Source organism: Panthera uncia, assembly GCF_023721935.1.
Source record: "Panthera uncia isolate 11264 chromosome B3 unlocalized genomic scaffold, Puncia_PCG_1.0 HiC_scaffold_1, whole genome shotgun sequence".
In the NCBI taxonomy this organism is placed as follows: Eukaryota; Metazoa; Chordata; class Mammalia; order Carnivora; family Felidae; genus Panthera; species Panthera uncia.
Window position 1 is genome coordinate 35748786 of NW_026057582.1, and position 20757 is coordinate 35769542.

The 20757-nt window shown below is 40.8% G+C and overlaps 1 protein-coding gene across 5 annotated transcripts in view; it reads left to right on the top strand.

Moving 5' to 3' along the window:
• Positions 1 to 20757, top strand: part of LOC125908713 (coiled-coil domain-containing protein 170-like) — a 43569-nt gene that overhangs the window by 11370 nt on the left and 11442 nt on the right. For all 5 annotated transcript variants that reach the window (XM_049611470.1, XM_049611466.1, XM_049611468.1 and 2 more), the window contains 3 exons: positions 5922 to 6178; positions 16888 to 17023; positions 19991 to 20191. In XM_049611470.1, the coding sequence (XP_049467427.1) occupies positions 5922 to 6178; positions 16888 to 17023; positions 19991 to 20191 (594 nt within the window). The remainder of the gene's footprint in view (positions 1 to 5921; positions 6179 to 16887; positions 17024 to 19990; positions 20192 to 20757) is intronic.

Below are 20757 nucleotides of genomic sequence, written 5' to 3' on the forward strand. Positions count from 1 at the left end.
CGAGAGATTGTGACCTGAGCCGAAGTCAGACGCTTAACCAACTGAGCCACCCAGGTGCCCCTGTGATGTTTTTTTTTTTTTTTTTTTTTTTTTAACGTTTATTTATTCTTGAGACAGAGAGAGACACAGCATGAACGGGGGAGGGGCAGAGAGAGAGGGAGACACAGAATCAGAAGCAAGCTCCAGGCTCTGAGCCATCAGCCCAGAGCCCGACTCGGGGCTCGAACTCGCCGACCGTGAGATCGTGACCTGGCTGAAGTCGGACGCTTAACCGACTGCGCCACCCAGGCGCCCCCCCTGTGATGTTTTGATGTACATATATTTTGCAAAATGATGATCGCAGTAAAGTTAGTTAATACCTCTATCACCTCACATAATGACTGTGTGTGTGTGTGTATGTGTGTGTGTGTGTGTGTGTGTGTGGTGAGAAGGTTCATTTCTTCTGAGGCCTCTTTTCTTGGCTTATAGATAGATAGCCATCTATTCTCTGTGTCTTTATGAGGTTTTCCCTCTGTATCTGTGACCAAATTTCCTCTTCTTTTTTTTTTTTTATGTTTATTTTTGAGAGAGAGCATGTGCAAGTGGGGGAGGGGCAAGGGCCGGGCGGGAGCTGGGGCAGGAACAGAGGATCTGAAGCAGACTCTGTACTGACAGCAGTGAGCCCTATGTGGGGCTCAAACTCACAAACTATGAGATCATGACCTGAGCTGAAGTCAGACTCTCAACCAACCGAGCCACCCAGGCGCCCCTAAACTTTCACTTCTTTCTGAGAACATCAGTCATACAGGATTATGGCCTACCCTAAAGATCTCATTTTAACTTAATTACCTCTTTAAAGATCCTGTCCTCAAATATAGTCACATTCTGAGTCCCTGGGGGTTAGCACTTCAACATGTGAAATTTTGAGAAGACAAAACTCAGCCTACAACAGGGGCCTGATTCCTTGGGCCTTCTTTTCTGCTATCTCATCTACCAATAGTCTGACTCCAGGTTTTATTGAAACATATAGATAAAGAAGGGCACCTGGGTGGCTCTGTTGGTTGTGTCCAACTCTTGATTTCGGCTCAGATCATGATCTCACGGTTGGTTCGTGAGTTTGAGCTCCAATCAGGCTCTGCGCTGATAGTGCAGAGCCTGCTTGGGATTCTCTCTCTGTCTCTCTCTCTCTGTCTGTCTGTCTCTCTCTCTCTGTCCCTCCCCTGCTCACACTCATGCACACTCGTTCTCTCTCACAAAATAAATAAACATTAAAAAATAAATAAATAAACATAGGGGTGCCTGGTGGATCAGTCGGTTAAGTGACCAACTTTGGCTCAGGTCATGATCTCATGGCTGGTGAGTTCAAGCCCCACGTGGGGCTCTGTCTCTCTTTCTCTCTCAAAAATAAAATTTAAAAAAACATGAAAAAAATAAATATACAGGGGCGCCTGGGTGGCTCAGTCGGTTAAGTGTCCGACTTCGGCTCAGGTCATGATCTCACGGTTTGTGGGTTCAAGCCCCACATCAGGCTCTGTGCTGACAGCTCAGAGCCTGGAACCTGTTTCAGATTCTGTGTCTCCCTCTCTCTGCCCCTCCCCCACTCTCACTTTGTCTCACCTTGTCTCTCAAAAATAAATAAATGTAAAAAAAATTTTAAATAAATATACAGATATATAGATAAATATATTTCTTTTAATTCTATTTATTCTAAATTTTTCCCTCTTTTAGTATATGGAAGTGAATAGAGATTAAATTTAAGTGGTGGAGTTTATATAAATGCAATCCATTTTATGACACTGGAGAGATTTCTTAATTTGTCTTTTTTTCTTTCCCCCCACGGAAAAATATAATGCCAAATCCCTGAAAACCTTAGCAGTTTTAGTATGGGTAACATTATTGTTCTTGTCCGCAGTATAACTTACTACTAATATTTAACAAGTTAGAGATTTAAAAAAAAATTTTTCTTTAGTGTTTATTTATTTTTAAGAGAGGGACAGAACATGAGCAGGGCAGGGGCAGAGAGAGGAGACACAGAATCTGAAGCAGGCTCCAGGCTCTGAGCTGTCAGCACTGGGTCTGACACGGGGCTCAAATGCACAAACCACGAGATCATGACCTGAGCCCAAGCTGGACACTTAACCAACTGAACCATCCAGGTGTCCCTTGGGATTTTTGATAATTCAGATTTGGAGTAGATTAAGGTTTATCTATGCCTAATTCATAAAGAAGGCTTTTAAACCAAATTGTCAACAAAAGATCATAGGTTTTAAACCTTCTCTAAAGAAAATATGTAAGTTATTTTCAAGAATTTCAAAGTACTTTTTAAAAGCAATTCTCTACATGTACATAAGTCATTGGTAACTTTAAGTATGTTTGATCTATTTATCAAAACACATATGAAAGGCTCTACAAGATATCATTTTGACTTGGTTTTTGATAGTATATGTATTAAAAAGTATTCCGTAGGGGCGCCTGGGTGGCTCGGTCGGTTAAGCGTCCGACTTTGGCTCAGGTCATGATCTCGCGGTCCGTGAGTTCGAGCCCCGCGTCGGGCTCTGTGTTGACAGCTCAGAGCCTGGGGCCTGTTTCAGATTCTGTGTCTCCCTCTCTCTGACCCTCCCCCGTTCATGCTCTGTCTCTCTCTGTCTCAAAAATCAATAAACGTTAAAAAAAAAAATTTTTTTTAATAAAAAAAATAAAAAAAAATTAAAAAAAAGTATTCTTTATCACTTATTGGGATTTTCTGAATTTAATAAAAATTGGTGACTGTTATTGCATGGTTTCCCAGTGTTAAAGTTATTTCAATGTTTTATTTATTTATTTATTTTTGAGAGAACACAAGCAAGGGGGGGGGGGGGGGGGGGACAGAGGATCCAAAGCGGGCTCTGTGCTGACAGCAGCAAGCCATATGTGGGGTTTGAGCTCACAAACCCATGAGGAACCTTGAGATCGTAACCTGAGCTGAAGTCAGACACTTAACCAACTGAGCAACCCAGGTGCCCCTAAAGTTATTTAAAAAAAAGAGTCCAGTGATTTCAACAGAATATCTTCAACATGAGTCATCTTTCTCTTTTCCAATAACCTATTATTTAATTCCACAGGAACACAATTGTCTTGATAAGCCAGTTTATTCTCTTCACTGCATGCATTTAAATTTTTTTGTTATAATCAACTTCATTTCTTTGTGGGACATTATCATGTGTTTCTGCCCAATAATGGAGACACAGGTGCAAGAAGGGCTATATTTAGGAAAAGCCAGATATAGAAGTGATGAATATTAAAGTATTCAGTTGGTGATTGTATTGTCTAATTTAGGCATTGTGATGTTGAACTAAAACTCTTGCATAGTCAGGTACACTGCTGTAGTAATAAACAGGAGTTAAAGAACTTGTAAAAAAATGTTACTAATATGTATAATAAGGCCTGGTGTCCTAAAATAAATTTAGTGTGTTTTGCCAGTATTTTTAGTTTGATTTTTCATAGAAATTTTTATTTGTGAGGGCAATATGACTGTGTTCATGCAGATAAGATGCTTCTCTTCCTTTAGCTTGGTAATAAGGCAAATAGGAGAAACCTGGTGGATTCAGCTAGTTCTGGAGGGGGTGAATGGAGGCAATGTAAATTTTCCTGCTAAGGAAAAATATGTCAGAACCCATTATTATTAATTTTAAAATTGAAAATTTTATTGAGATAATTGAAGAATCATTTGCAGTTTTTTTTTAATTTTTTTTAACATTTATTTATTTTTGAGACAGAGAGAGACAGAGCATGAATGGGGGAGGGACAGAGAGAGAGGGAGACACAGAATCAGAAGCAGGCTCCAGGCTCTGAGCCATCAGCCCAGAGCCCGACGTGGGGCTCGAACTCACGGACCATGAGATCGCGACCTGAGCTGAAGTCGGATGCTCAACTGACTGAACCACCCAGGCACCCCTATAATGTTACATCTAATTTGCCCTTTTCCCTCCTCTCTTACTAGTTCATAAGGATCTTATACAGCCTATTAAGAAATTTGAACAAATTAGGTTAAATCAAAAGTTAATTGACCCCTGGGGCACCTGGGTGGCTCTGTCAGTTAAGCATCTGACTTGATTTCAGCTCAGGTCATGATCTCACGGTTGGTGGGATCCAGCCCTGCGTGAGGCTCAGCACTGACAGTGAGGAGCCTGCTTGGGCTTCTCTCTCTTGCTCTCTCTCTGCCCCTCCCCCCACTCATGTGAGCTCTCTCTATATATATTAAAATAAACATTAAAAAAAAAGTTAACTGACCCCTGAGTATTAGCAGTACCTCAATTTTCTCCATCTAGTGAACTTTCTTCACTTATCAGATAGAAGAGCAGAGGTTTAAAAAATGATACCAAGGGGCACCCTAATGACCAGTCAGTTGAGCAGCTGACTCTCAGTTTTGATCTCAGGGTCATGGGATCAAGTCCTGCATCAGGCTTCCCCCTGAATGTGGATCCTGCTTAAGATTCTCTCTCTCTCTCTCTCTCTCTCTCTCTCTCTCTCTCTCTCTCTCTCCATCTGCCTCCTCCCCCACTTGCTCTCCATTCTAAAATTTAAAATTTTTTATTTTATTTTATTATTTAAACAATTTTTAATGTTTATTTATTTTTGAGAGAGAGGGAGAGACAGACAGAGTGCAAGCAGGGGAGCGGCAGAGAGAGAGGGAGAGAGAATCTGAAGCAGGCTCCAGGCTCTGAGCTGTCAGCACTGGGTCTGACACGGGGCTCAAATGCACAAACCACGAGATCATGACCTGAGCGAAAGTCAGATGCTCAACCGACTGAGCCACCCAGGCACTCCTAAAATTAAAAAAAAAAAAAATTTTTTAATGCTACCAAAAGATAAATAAGTCACCTGACAGCAGCCATGCACTCTGCCTCTCCAATCTCTTTTTGGTCTTTCTCAGCGGTTTGTGGCTGTCTTCTGTTGCTTCCTCTCTTGCAAGCCATCACTCTTGCTTCTCTTCATAACTTTATGATCTTTTCTTTCCTTTATTTGCTTTAAAATAATATATAGTCAGTATAAGCCTCATTCTTTCTCCTGACTCTCCTATGCAACCATTTCACTGATGAGCACAGATAAGGCCAGGAAACAAGTGGTGTAAACATAGCTTTTAAGGAGAGAGGCTTCTGAACATACTCCCCTTCACAACCAACATAAAGTAACACGTCTACGGCCAAAGCATTAAGTGTTTCTTTTCTGCTAGGCATCATAGAATTCATTATTGGTGTGATTTACTCTCACAACAAAATTTGAACAACTTTAATGTTGATGAGAATAAAATCGCTTATTCTAAACCCTATTTGTCATTTTAATGGTTTTTGTTGTTGTTGTGGTTGTTATTGTTGTTTAATTATGCTGCTTCAGGAGTCCCTGGGTGGTTCAGTCGGTTAAGGGTCTGACTCTTGATTTAAAGGCTCAGGTCATGATCTCAGTGTTCATGGGATCGAGCCCCACGTGGGCTCTGTGCTGACAGCAGCACAGAGCTGCTTGGGATCCTCTCTCTCCCTCTCTCTCTATCTCTCAAAATAAATAAATAAATGTTTAAAAAAATTACACTCTTCAGGGGCGCCTGGGTGGCTCAGTCAGTTGAGAGTCCAACTCTTTTTTTTTTTTTATTGAAAGTCCAACTCTTGATTTTGGCTCAGGTCATGATCTCAGGCTCATGGGATCTGTGCTGTTACTGCAGACCCTGCTTGGGATTCTTTCTCTCCCTCTCTCTCTCTGCCCCTCCCCAACTCTTGCTTTCTGTTTCAAAATAAATAAGTAAACTTAAAAAAAAAAATGGGTGTAACACTGGAATATACTGTTAGGAGATTTGAGAATCTTCATTTTATTGTATAAGTTATAACTGAAATATCCATAATGATTTAAAGTCATGAATTTTTCTAAAACCAACATTATGATTTTAAGTAACATTTTCCCTTTCTGAATAGCTAAGAAACCTTCAAAACAAGCTCTTCATAAAAGAAACTTCATTGCAAGAGATGAAGAGTGAGCTAGAAAGTTACAAACGAAATAACGTGCATCAGTCTTCCCAGATAATGTCCCTGAAAGAGGATATCAAGGACCTAGAGGAACTTATCGCTTCTCTAACCAGAATTAAATCTTTGAAAAACACCAATATTCAGAATCTTGAAAGAGGCAACTGGGATCTAACTGAAAAAATTATAGAACTGGAAAACAATCTAAGGTAGGAAATGTTCTAGTTTTCAAACATCTCATTTGTCATAAGTTTGCAAATAGTATATAAACTCCATATTCCTGATGGATCACAGAATTTAAAACTAGTAGAATTTCATGTAATACCTGACTCAAAATTATTATGTTTAAAAAAAGACATTTTTTTTTAGGGGCGCCTGGGTGGCTCAGTCAGTTGGGCGGCCGACTTCAGCTCAGGTCATGATCTCACAGTCCGTGGGTTCGAGCCCCGCGTTGGGCTCTGTGCTGACTGCTCAGAGCCTGGAGCCTGTTAAAAAAAAATAAATAAATAAATAAATAAATAATAAAAAAATAAAAAAAGACATTTTTAAAATATTTATTTTTGAGAGGGAGAGAGAAGGAAAGAATGAGAGAGAGACAACACAAGAGGGGGAGGGGCAGACAGAGAGGGAGACACGGAATCTGAAGCAAGCTCCAGGCTCTGAGCTCAGAGTGTGATACAGGACTTGAACTCATAAACCATGAGATCATGACCTGGTTGGACGCTTAACCAACTGAGCCACCCAGGTGCCCCTAAAAAAGATGTTTTTATAGAGATGTAATTCACATACCATTAAAATTCACCCTTTTAGTCAATTGTACTTCAATAAAAAAAGAAAAAAATGCACCCCTTTAAAGTATGCAATTCAGTAGTTTTTCTTTTCTTTTATTTTTTTAATGTTTATTCATTTTTGAGAGACAGAGAGACAGAGCATGAGCAGGGAAGGGGCAGAGAGAGGGAGACACAGAATCCGAGGCAGGCTCCAGGCTCTGAGCCGCCAGCACAGAGCCCGACGTGGGGCTCGAACCCATAAACTGCAAGATCATGACCTGACCCGAAGTCGGTTGCTCAACTGACTGAGCCACCCAGGTGCCCCAGTAGTTTTTAATATATTCACAAGATTGTGCGATCATTACCACTAATTCCAGAACATTTTTAATCACCCCTCAAAGAAACCCCATGCCTATTTTCAGTTACTCCCCATTCTGACAACCACCAGTCTACATTCTTTCTCTATGGACTTGTTTTTCTGGACATTTTCCATGAATGCAGTCATACAATATATGGCCTGTGTCTCACGTCACTTAGCACAATGTTTTTAAGGTTAATCCATGTTGAACCATGAATCAGCATACTTCACTCTTTTTTATGGCTGAATAATATTTTATTGTATGAATATACCACAGTTTGTTTATGCATTCATCCGTTGATGGACATTGGCTTGTTTCCTTTGTTGGGGGTGACTTTATGCATAACGCTCCTGTGACCATTCTCGTGTGAGTTTTACATGACTGTATGCTTCATTCCTGTTGGGTATATGCCTTGGGAGTAGAATGGCTGAGTCATAAAGTAACTCTGTTTACTTTTGAGGCACTTCCAGACTATTTTCCAAGGCAGTTACACGTTTTACATTCCCACCAGCAATGTTTGAGGATTCCGGTTACTCCACATCCTCACCAACATCTGTTATTGTTCGTCTTTTCTATGATAGCCGTTCTAGTGGATAGGAAGTCGTATCTTACTGTGATTTTAATTTGCATTTCTGTAAGGCTAAAGATGTTGAGCATCTTTTCATGTGCTTATTGGCCATTTGTGTATCTTCTTTATAGAAATATCTATTCACATCCTTTGCCCAATTTTCAATTGGGTTATTTGTCTTTTTATTTTTGAGGTGTGTTTTTTATGTGTTCTGGACACTGGACCCTTATCAGACATATGACGGGCAGGTATTTTCTCCCATCTGTGGGTTGTCTTTTCACTTTTTTTTTTTTTTCTCTAAGTAATCTCTATACTCTATGTGGGGCTTGAACTCCTAACCCCGAGATCAGGGGTCACATGTCCCTCTGAGCCTGGCTCAGTCTTTTCATGTTCTTAATGGTGTCCTTTGGAGCACAAAGTATTTTAATTTGGATGGAAGTTTATTTTTTGTCACTTGAGACTTGGTGTCATATCTAAGAAACCATTGCCTGATCCAGGGTCACAAAGATTGACGCATATATTTTCTTTTTAAGATGTATAGTCTTAACACTTAAATTTATATCTCTGAAAATTTTTGACTAATTTTTGTATATGATGTGAGTTAGGGGTTAGGAGTTCAAATTCATTCTTTTTCATGTGAAGATCCACTATTCAAGGTCTTTTGTGGTTCCATACAAACTTTACTATTATTTGCTCAAGTCCTGTGAAAAATGCCATTGGTATTTTGATAGGGATTGCATTAAATATATAGATTGCTTTGGATAGTATAGGCATTTTAACAATATTAATTCTTCCAATCCATGAGCATGGAATATCGTCCCATTTGTGTCATCTTCAATTTCTTTTTGTCAATGTTTTACAGTGTTCAGAGTACAGATTTTTCACCTCCTTGGCTAAGTTTATTCCTGGATATTTTGTTCTTTTTGGTATAATTATAAATGGGATTATTTTCTTAATTTCTCTATCTGCTACTTTATTAGTGTATAGAAATGCAATCGACTTATGTGTATTAATTTTGTATCCTGCAACTTTACTGACTTTATTTTTTATTTCTAATAGTTTATTGTTGGAGTCTTTAAGGTTTTATATATATAGTATCATGTTATCTGCAAATAGTGACAGTTTAACTTTTTCCTTACTAATTTGGATGCCTTTTCTTTCTTTCTCTTCCTTCCTTCCTTTCTTTCTGTTTCTTTCTTTCTTTCTTTCTTTCTTTCTTTCTTTCTTTCTTTCTCTTTCTTTCTTTTGTCTGATTGCTGTTGGTAGAACATCTAGCACTATGTTGAATAAAAGTGGTGAGAATAGACATCCTTGTCTTGCTCCTGATCTTAGAGGAAAAGCTCGCATATTTTTTTTTTTTTTTTTACCATTGAGTAGGATGTTAGCTGTGGTTTTTTTCTTTTTTTTTTTTTATATGGCCTTTATTATGTTGAGGTGTGTTCCCTCTAAACCCACTTTATTGAGAGCTTTTATCATGAATGAGTATTGGATTTTATCAGATGCTTTTCTTTCATCCATTGAGATGATCATATGATTTTAATCCTTCATTTTGTTGATGTGGTTTATCACATTGATTCATGAATGTGAACCATCCTTACACCCCCAGAATAAATCCCACTTGATCATGGTGGATGACCCTTTGAATGTATTTTTTTTTTAATTTTTTTAATGTTTATTTATTTCTGAGACGCAGAGAGACAGAGCATGAGTGGGGGAGGGGCAGAGAGAGAGGGAGACACAGAATCAGAAGCAGGCTCCAGGCTCTGAGCTGTCAGCACAGACCCCGATGCGGGGCTTGAACTCACCAACCGTGAGATCATGACCTGAGCGGAAGTCGGTCGCTCAACTGACTGAGCCACCCAGGCGCCCCTCAATGTATTTTTTTAATTTTACTTTTGAGAATGAGAGAGAGAGTGAGGGAGAGAGAGAGAGAATGGGTGAGGGACACAGAGGTGAAGAGAGAATCTTAAACAAGCTCCTTGCTCAGTGTGGAGCCTGACACAGCTCTTGATCCCACAAACCCATGATCTGCAATCAGGATCATGACTTGAACCGAAATCAAGAGTTGTATGCTCAACCAACTGAGCCACACAGGCTCCCCTCAATGTATTTTTGAATGCAATTTGCTCCTATTTGGGGGGAATTTTTGCATCTATGTTCATCAGGGATATTAGCCTATAGTTTTCTTTTTATGTAGTGTCTTTGTCTGATTTTGGTATCAGGACTCATATTTGGAAGCTTTCCTCCCTCTTCTGTTTTTTGGAATATTTTGAGGAGAATAGACATTAACTCTTCTTTAAATGTTTAGTAGAATTCACCTGTGAATCTATCTGGTCCTAGACTTTTGTTCGTTCAGAGATTTTTAAAATTTTGTTATTACTGATTAAATTTTGTTACTAGTAATCTGTTCAGATTTTCTATTTCTTCCTGATTCAGTTTTGGAAAATTATATGTTTCTAGGAATTGATACGTTTCTTCTAGGTTGTCCAATTTTTTGGCATATGATTTTTTGAGTAGTCTCCTATAATCCTTTTTATTTTTGTCATGTCTATTGTTTCTTCTCCTCTTTCATTTCTGATTTATTTGTTTGTGTCTTCTCTCTTTTTTTCTTGATGAGTCCAGTTAAAGGTTTATCAATGTTTTATTTATCTTTTCAAAGTAATAGTTCTCGGTTTCACTGATCCTTTCTTTTTTCTTTCTTTCTCTCTTTCTTTTTTGTCTCTATTTCATTTATTTCTATTTAAATCTTTATTATTTCCTTCCTTCTACTAAACTTGGACTTTGTTCTTCTTTTTCTAGTTCCTTTAGGTATAAGATTAGGTTGTTTATTTGAGATTTTGTGTTTGTGTGTTTCTTGAGGTGGACCTGTACTGCTGTAAATTTCTGTCTTAAAACTGCTTTCATTGTGTCCTCAAAATTTTGGACCATAGTGTTTTCATTTTCATTTGTCTCCACGTATTTTTTTATTTCCTCTTTGATTTTTTTAAATTGACCTATTGACTGTTTAGCAGCGTGTTGTTTAGCCTCCATTTGTGTTTTTTTCTAGTACATTCTTATGATTCTTTTAATTTCATACCATTGTGGTCAGAAAAGATGCATGATATGATTTCAATCTTCTTAAATTTATTGAGACATGCCTTGTGGCCTAATGTGTGATCTATCCTGGAGAATGTTCCATAGGCTCTTGAAAGGAATGTATAGTGTTGTTTTGGATAGAATGTTCTGTATATATCTGTTAAGTCCATCTGGTCTAATATGTAATTCAAAGACACTGTTTCCTTATTGATTTTATGCCTGGATGATCTATCCATTGATGTGAGTGAGGTGTTAAAGTTCTCTACTATTATTGTACTACTGTTAATTTCTCCCTTTATGTCTGCTAATGTTTTCTTTATGTATTTAAGCTCCAATTTTGGGTGTATAGATATTTACAGTCATTATATACTCTTGGTGGATTGACCACTTTATCTTTATGTAATGCCCTTCTTTATCTCTACTTACAATCTTTGTTTTAAAGTCTATTTTGTCTGTTATAACTATTGCTATCCTGGCTTTTTTTCTTCTCTCATTTCTATTTGCATGGTGTATCTTTCTCTATCCTTTCACTTTCAGTCTGTGTAAGCCTTTAAGTCTGAAGTGAGTGCCTTGTAGGCAGCATATAGATAGCTCTTTTTTTTTTTTAATCTAGCTGCCAACCTTTGTCTTTGGATTTGAAAACTTAGACCATTTACATTGAAAGTAATTATTGATAAGTATGTACTTATTTTCATTTTGTTGTTTTCTGGTTATTTTTGTAGTTATTCTGTCTCTTCCTCTCAAACTGTCTTTCCCTGTGATTGATGACTCTCTGTAGTGTTATGCCTGAATTCTTTTTCTCTATTTTTTGTGTATTCATCATAGGTTTTGAGTTTGTGGTTACCTTGAGGTTCATATATAGGACCCTAAGTTTTTAGCAGTTTATAGTAAATTGATTGAAATTTGAACACATTCTAAAAGAACTTATTTTTTACTCTCCTCCACATCTTATGTATATGCTGTCATATATTTTGTATCTTCTTATTCATAATTGTCTTACTTCTAATTATAACCTTTTTTTTCCTACTTAACAAAGCCCCTTTAACATTTATTGTAAGCTGGTTTGGTGGTGATAAACTTTAACTATTGTTTGTCTGGGTAACTCTTTTTTTTTTAAGTTTATTTATTTGGGGGAGAGGGGAAGGAAGATCAGAAAGAGAGAGAGAGAGAGAGAGAGAGAGAGAGAGAGAGAGAATCCCAAGCAGGCTCCACACTGTTAGCTGAGAGCCTGATGTGGGGCTCGATCTCACAAACCATGAGACCATGACCTGAGCCAAAATCAGGAGTCAGATACTAACTGACTATGCCACCCAGGCACCCCTGTTTAGGAAATTCTTTATCTCTTCTTCAATTCTGAATGATAACCTTGACAGGTAGCATATTCTTGGTTGTAGGTTTTTTTCCTTTCTGCTCTTTGAATATATGCCACTCCTTTCTGGCCTGCAAAGTTTTTGTTGCAGAATCAGCTGATAGCCTATGGGGTTTCCCTTGTATGTAACTAGTTGCTTCTCTCTTGCTGCTTTTAAAATCTCTCTTTATCTTTAAACTTTGACATTTAATTATTTTATTATGTGTTGGTGATATGGACCTCCTTAAGTCATCTTGTTTGGAGCTCTCTGTGATTCCTGAATCTGGAAGTTTGTTTCCTTTCTCCAGTTAAGGAATTTTTCAGCTATTATTTCTTCAAATAAAATTTTTTCCCCTTTCTTCTTCTGAGACCCCTATTATGTGAATGTTTGCTTGCTTGATGTTATTCAAGAGATCCCTTAACATATCCTCTTTTTGTTTTAAGTTTATTTTACTTATTTTGAGAGAGAGAGAGAGTGAGCAGGGGAGGGGCAGAGAGAGAGGGGTGGGGGAGAGAGAGGATCCCAAGCGGGCTGTCAGCACAGAGCCTGACATGGGGCTCAAACTCATGAACTGTGAGATCATGACCTGATCCAAAATCCAGAGTCAGTTGCTTAACTGACTGAGTTACCCAGGTACCCTATCCTCTTTAAAAATAGATTATTTTTTCTTTTGGCTGTTCAGCTAGGGTGATTTCCATTACCCTATCTTCCAGATTGCTGATATATTCTTCTGTATTCTCTAATCTACTGTTGATTGCCTTCTAATGTATTTTTCATTTTAGTTATTGTATTCTTCAAATCTGATTGGTTCTCTTTATGTTTTCTATCTCTTTATTGAAGTTCTCACTGAGTCTACTCTTCTTTCCAGTCTGGTGAGCATCTTTATGATAATTACTTTAAACTCTGTAGCAGGCATATTGCTTATCTCCATTTCATTTAGTTCTTTTTCTGGGGTTTTGTCTTGTTCATTTATTCAGAGCATATTCCTCTGTTTCCTCATTTTGCTGGACTGTCTGTGTTTGTTTCTATGAATTAGATGGAACAGCTACTTCTCCTAAACTTGCAGGAATGGTCTTGTATATGGTCATCTTCTGTGTAGACTGTATGTGGCTGGTGCCTTTGGCTGGCTGGCTGGAACTGTGTCTTCATGGGCTCGAGTCCCAGTGCATTCCATGCTGTGGCTACCCTGGTGGGATGGCTGGAGCGGAAGTGAGTCTGGGCCTGGGTGGTCCCAGGACTCTGTGTAGAAGGTGTCCCAGCAGGACAGCTGAAGCTGAAGTGAGCTCAAGCCAGTGGGTCCTGGGGTCCTTCACACAGAGTGCCCTGGCAGGGCAGCTGGAGCCACAGGAGGGCATGGCCCAAGGGTCCAGGGGCACCTCATGTAGGAAGTGTCCCAGTGGGATGTCTGGAACTGAGGTGAGGCATGTGCTGCACAGGATCAGCCTGGGAGGATACCTGAAGCAGAAGTAGGTGAAAGCTAGGGTGTCCTGAGGTGTTCAGTGAAGAGTGTGCCCTATTGGGGTGATTAAAACGGAGGCCGGCATGGGCCAGGTTGTCCCAGGATATTCTGTACAGAGGGCTCCCTGGTGGGATGGCTGGAGCCGAGGTGAGGGGTGGGCTTGGGGTCTCAGGGTGCTCCATGCAGGAGGTGTTTTGGCAGGTCAGCTGGAGCTAAAGTGAACATGGGCTGGGGGTTCCCAGGGTGCTCCATGCACGGGACATCTTAGCAAGGCAGCTGGAGCCAAAGTAGGCATTAGCTAAGAGGTCCCAGAGTGCTCTGTGTCAGGGGTCCCCTAGCAAGCTATCTGGAGTTGAAGTGGTGTAGGCCTGGAATTTTCCAAGGAGGTGCTTTGTGACTGTGTCACCTTGGCAGGATGGTTGGAGCCATAGTGAGTGCTGGACCAGGGGTGTCCCAGTGTGTGTCATGCTGGGGCCATCTTTGTGTGACAGCTGGGGTTGGCGGGCTAGGGGCCTGGGGCTCACTGAGGTGGTAGGCTGGCTATGGCGCCTGGACCTTGTTCCCGTCCACATTATCAAGTTGGATGGGGAACATAACTGTGGTGCTCACCAGCCCTTTCAACCTGGAGAGTTCTAGCAGGTCCCCCTGCTGTCTGTTAGAGTTCTAGGACTGGCTTTTTTATATTTGGTTCCTCTTTTAAACTGTGGCTTTTCTGTACCCCACGGTGTCTGAGGCTGGTGTGGGCCAGGGGCATGGGGCTTGTTGACATGACAGGCTGGCCATGGAGCCTGGACCCTGTCCTATCTGCACCATCCAGGTAGAAGGGGAAGGTAAACCATGGTGCTCCCCAGCCCCTGTGACCCAGCAAAAGCTTTACCTGTTCCCTCACTGCCTAGCGAGATTCTAGACCTAGCTCCTTTACACCCTAGCTGCTCTTTTAAACCGTGGCTTCTCCTCCATGCCCCAGGGTGTCTGGGGCTGGTATGGGCCCAGGACCCAGTGGGCCCAGGCTCGCTGGGGTGGCAGGCCAACGAGGGGTTTGGAACCCTGCTCCCATCCACATCCCCACCGTGGTAGAGGGGGAGCACAGACTATGCTACCCAGAGAGTTCCAACAGCTCTCTCACCACTGGGCAAGGTTCCGGGGCCAGTTCCTCCACATTCCAGTTGCTTTTCCAACCTTCAGCTTTCCCTCCAAGCCCCAGGGCATCTGGACCTGGTGTGGGCCAGTGACCCGGAGCTTGCAGGGGTATCGGCTACTCTGTCTGTCCTGCCTCTCCATGTGGTCTCACCATCCTCTGTTGTACAGAAGCTGCTCAGTCAGCCCTCAGCTCCCCCTAGGGCAGAATTGCTGTACAGATCGATGTAGACCTGGTGCCTCCATGGAAGAGGTGAGCCCAGGGTCTTCCCATGTCACCATCTTGGACTGGAACCTCCTCTAGTGTTTCCTATAAAGCATGTCTTCTGACAGTCTTTCTGTTTTTTCTTCTTCTTCTGAAACTATATTATTTCATTTCCATTTTTTGAAGGTCATTTTTTGTTTTGGTTTGTGTTACTGAGTACAAAATTTGGGGTTGCCAGTATTTTTTTCTTTCAGCACTCTAAGATGTCATCTGGTTATCTTCTGACATCTATAGTTTCTGTTGAAAAGTTATTTATCAGTCTTATTGCTGTGCCTTTGGAGGTAATAAGGTGTGCTTTTTATTGGTAGCAATTTGACTATGATGTGTCTTAGTGTGGCTTTCTTTGTATCTGTCCTGCTTAGGATATAAAGAACTTACTGAATCTATCAATTATGTCTTTCATCAGGTATGGAGTCTTGGGAATTATTTTTTCAAATATTGTTTTTTCCCATTCTGTCTCTACTCTCACTCTAGGCCTACAGTTTTAGGTGTGTTAGACCTTTTGAGTGTCTCCTGCATGTCTCTAATATAATCTTTTTAAAAAAATTTTTTAATGTGTTTATTTTTGGGAGAGAGAGACAAACAGATCATGAACAGGGAGGGGCAGAGAGAGAGAGAGACACACACAGACTCTGAAGCAGGCTCCAGGCTCCAAGCTGTCAGCACAGAGCCCAACGTGGGGCTCGAACCTGCAAACCATGAGATCATGGCCTGAGCCAAAGTCAGACGCTTAACTGACTGAGCCACCCAGGCGCCCCTCTAATATAATCTTTTCGATTAAAAATTTCTGTTTGGATAATACAGGTAATTTCTTTTAACCTGACTCAAATTCACTAATTCTGTAAGCTGCAATTCTTAGACAGGAGAGGGTCACAAATACACAAACAGCAACAAACAAAAATATGGAAGATCGGCTGAAACTTTGACCTAGCTATGGGTACAGGGTAGAAAATATTAACAATACCTAGCAATTGATAGGTAATCAAAACAAGAACCAAACACACACACACACACACCCACACACACACACACACACCAAATAATTAGCTATTTGTATATTTGATAATAAAACAAGTTTTTACATATGTTCTTCTCTATTGCTGCATCATTATTCGAATTCCCTTTCCTCCATTAAATCCCAGTGGAAGAGCCATCAGATATTATTAAAACAGGAGTCCTCGTACCTCTGTGGAACCTCCTGGTCATCACAATGTTACTAATAGTGGCAGGCAGATATTCATGCTCAAATTTCCCCGTGAAAAGGACGGTTTAAAAATTAACCTTCCCCAGGGGAACTACTAGAGGACCTAGCACTGGATTGTTTTCATCTCTATTTCTCTGCCATTTCTAGTTTCTCCCTAAAAATAGTTGGGTAACCGCACAGCTCTTTGCAAAAGTACATTTCTAACTTGATACATATATTTAATATATTTTAAGTGGGGATTGCTTATTTAATGATTATTATTTTTTAGAACTTTATTTTGAGAGAGAGCAGGGGAGGGTCAGAGAGAGGGAGAGAAAGAGAGAATCCCAAGCAGGCTCTGCACTGTCAGCGCAGAGCCCCACATGGGGCTCGAAATCACAAACCGCAAGATCATGACCTGAGCTGAAATCAAGAGTTGGACGCTCAACCGACTGAACCACCCAGGTGCTCTCTTTCATTATTTTTTTTTTAATGTTTATTTATTTTTGAGATGGGGGCTGGCTGAGAGAGAGAGAGGGAAACACAGAATCTGAAGCAGGCTCCAGGCTCTGAGCTGTGAGCACAGTGCCCGACAAGGGGCTCGAACCTACAAGCCATGAGATCATGACCTGAGCCAAAGTCAGATGCTTAACCGACTGAGCCACCCAGGCACCCCAACTTTAATTATTTTTAATTGAAGTTTGAAAATTGAGTTGGTTTCATGATATTGTTACCCACCAATATTTTACACAGAGTCCATCTGTCTGAAAGAGAAAAGGCAGAGCGGAAAGCAGGCCTTTTGGAGAAAAAGTTAGCAGGTGCTAATGGATTCACCCATCATATGAATATGAAAGGACAAGAAGATTCCTTGGATAGTTTCATGATGAAGGTGAGAATAAATATTGATTTTTCAAAAAACAGGATTTGCAAGACCTCGTGTTACTCTGAGAGATAATTGGCAAATGTTTAGTAGGTTGTTGGTCTGCTTCTGATCCTGGGGGGATGGGGAATGGGGGGGCGTGGGGGTGTGTGGGGGGGGAATCAAAGGAAGCTGTGCAGTATGGTTGACCGAAAGCCTTTCTGAGGTACAGAGAGTAATCACAAGGTGGATCTAAGACCTCTGTGATAGAACCGTAAAAGGGATTGGAGCTGAGCGAGACCTGGGAGGAGCGGTGGTGATAAGAGAATGAAATGTCGGTGTTTTACATTTCTGGTGTGAGTTACCTCCTGCTGCTGCCAGCAGCTGGATTTTGGGCTCTGAATGTGTGTTGAAGGGCGGTGTAGGCAAAAGTCATTGAAACCGAGGCACAGAAATCACAAAGCTAAACTGGCAGGTCATCTACATTTGACCCTGAAATCTAGAATTACGGCATGAGTTGGGTTTAGAAGGAAGAGATGAGCCTGGTCACTAGTAGAAAGCAATTCACCGGATGAGTAGAGGTTTTATAGAAGAATGTCGGAGGATGGGAGCCAGGGAAGAAGTACAGCATTTTTTTTTTTTTTTTTTTTTTTTTAGCCCTGACTATTTATAATGGAAGCAGGATGATTACAGGAGTACAAGGGAAAGGTTGGGGGAAAGAGGTGTGACTTCTTTCATTTCTACATCTATACATCTACATAGTCAAAGTTGTGGTTACTAAGTGATGTTATAGAACCATGATGAAGTCTTTGTAGAAGTATCTGTTGCCCTCCCAACTTTTCATTAAGTGTCTTAGCATTCATTGACGGTCCTTGCCTGAATCAGTTATTTCATTAGATAGAAAATGCTGATTTTTAAATTTCTATCATTCCTTCTACATTTACTAGCTCAGAATTTTCTCTTTTTTTTTGTTTTACATTTTTAATGTTTATTATTTATTTTTGAGAGAGAGAGAGGCAGAACACGAGTGGGGGAGGGACAGAGAAAGAGGGAGACACAGAATCTGAAGCAGCTCCAGGCTCTGAGCTGTCAGCACAGAGCCCACTGCAGGGCTCGAACCCACAAACTGTGAGATCATGACCTGAGCTGAAACCAAGAGTCAGATGCTTAACCAACTGAGCCACCCAGGTACCCCCAGAATTTTCTATTAAGAGTGTAACTTCATAACTGAGGCTATTTGGTTAGCTGCTTCTCTAAGCTAAATTTCCTGTGTTCTCAAAACAATTTCTTCGTACAGTCATTTTAATACCTCTTGATATTCCAGTTTGCTCTTTTGAGCATGCCCTCGTCTGTCTTATGACTCCATAACTCTTTACTTCTTTGGAAGACCTTTCTCCTGAAGTCTTGTATTATGACTATATTTCTATTTCAAGAAAACAAAAGGAAGTCAATGTCTCCATATTAAATTCCAAATGGGAAGTTTCACGTGTGTTGGCACGTTTAGGATATAGGGGAAGCTATCCTGACCAAGAACTTGGAGAGAGACAACATTTTTCACTCTGAAGGACCAAAAGATGGGAAGAAAATTTGGGATAAATGTCAGCAAGATTCAATCCAGAAGGAAAAACAAAAATATGAGTTGGACAGACCTTTGTATCCTTCCGTCTGGGAAACAAAAACTGCGCGATGTTACTGTCAGAAATTCCTCAGTCGGTTGGCTACTCTTCTGAGCACCAGTGTTGTCCCCACACTAGCCACGGAGGAAGCTGCGAAAGAGAGGGTTCAGGAAGTTGGTGCAAAGGAGCAATCTTGGAAGTCTGTTAAGTGTATTGACAGACAAGCCACCCTTTCAGATTTGTTTCTTTTAACATGTGGATTTTTTTATATTAGCCGAGTTAATAAATTCCGTGGCTCTGAATTTTAATTTTGATTTCATTTTTATTACTACAATATAAAAGGGAAGAGGATGTCCATTATTACAGCAGAGGTAGTATAGTGTATTTGTGAAAAGTAGAGGGCCCCAGTATGAATCCCAGCTGAGCCATTGCCAGCTGTGTGCTCTTGGGCCGGTTCCTTATCCTCTCTGTACCTCGGTTTCATTTGTAAAATTTGGTGGAGAGGGGCGGGGTGGGGACTGGGAGGGCACAGTTCCTGTCTCACAGAGTGGTAAGGATTAAATGGATTAATACATGATAAATGCTTACTACAGTTCAGTGGAAGGTCAACGAATGCTAGCTTAAAGATAGTGGTGTGGTGGGGTGCCTGGGTGGCTCAGTCGGTCAAACGTCCGACTTCCTCTCAGGTCATGATCTCGCGGTTTGTGGGTTCAAGCCCTGTGTCAGGCTCTGTGCTGACAGCTCGGAGCCTGGAGCCTGCTTCGGATTTTGTGTCTCCCTCTTTCTCTGCCCCTCACCTGCTCTCTCTCTCTCAAAAAAAAAAAAAAAATAGTGGTATGGTGAAGATATATATGTGTCCATCATGACTAAATACTGGTCAGTTCAGTCAATGGGGTAAAATATATTGTCAAGTCAGTCATTTGTTTGAATATACTGGCCGAGTCTATCAAAAGATTGAACCGGCAAGTTTAAGTGGCTATATATCTCCTTGTCACGTCCACATGATTTTAGTAAAATTTCATGCCTCTTCGCCCTAAAATTCAAACAAAGTTAGAACCTGCTTAAATTCAGTGTGTCGATAAAATCCGCTCAGTCTGTTTGTTGGGGAGTTCCATTTTTTTCTTTTACTTTTTGCTTAAAATTCATTACACAATTTTATTTCTCAATGCTAACTAAAATGTCTGATTTTGTATATCACACCTTTCGATTTCTTTTTCTAAAACCAGCTTCTACATGTCAAATCTTAGAAGTCTTCCCCATTCACCTATTTAGTAATGTAATGTCAGCACAATGTCAGTGTCAGTAGACCTCACACATAGTTTTGAATTGAAATAGAGGTCACAGACCGTCGGGAGCTTTGTCTATCCTTTTCTCCCTACAGAGGACAGCAGGTCTGCAGCAGGAAATCCAGATGCTCACCAAACGGCTGGAGCAGCTACGTGGCCACTCTGAAGAAGCCGCTGGAGAATTCTCCCAAATGGAAGAAAGGCAGAGGGAACAAAAAAGACCCTTGAAACGTCTGGAGGGAAACACTGCTATTAATGACTTTTTTCAAGAGAGATTAGAATTGAACAGGAAAAAAGTAAGAATTTCCTATATATAAAGCATTTCTTTGACGATGAAAATGATCGTATTTTATGGTATCATCTAACGTTTAAAGCTGTTGATAGTTAATATCAGAAAAGGGAGGAAAATCTGCTACAAACCTTTAAACCTTCTGTTTTTATCAAAAATCCTCTCCTTGGAAAGCCTGGGCAGCTTAATTGATTGGGCATCTGACTTCAGTTCAGGTCATGGTCTTGTGGTTCATGGGTTCCAGCCTCATGTCGGGCTCTGTGCTGACAGCTCAGAGCCTGCTTCAGATTCTGTGCCTCCCTCTCTCTCTCTGGCCCTCTCTTGCTTGCGCCCTCTCTCTCTCTCTCTCAAAAATAAATCAACATTAAAAAAAAAATCCTCTCGGGGCGCCTGGGTGGCGCAGTCGGTTAAGCGTCCGACTTCAGCCAGGTCACGATCTCGCGGTCCGTGAGTTCGAGCCCCGCGTCGGGCTCTGGTCTGATGGCTCGGAGCCTGGAGCCTGCTTCCGATTCTGTGTCTCCCTCTCTCTCTGCCCCTCCCCCATTCATGCTCTGTCTCTCTCTGTCCCAAAAA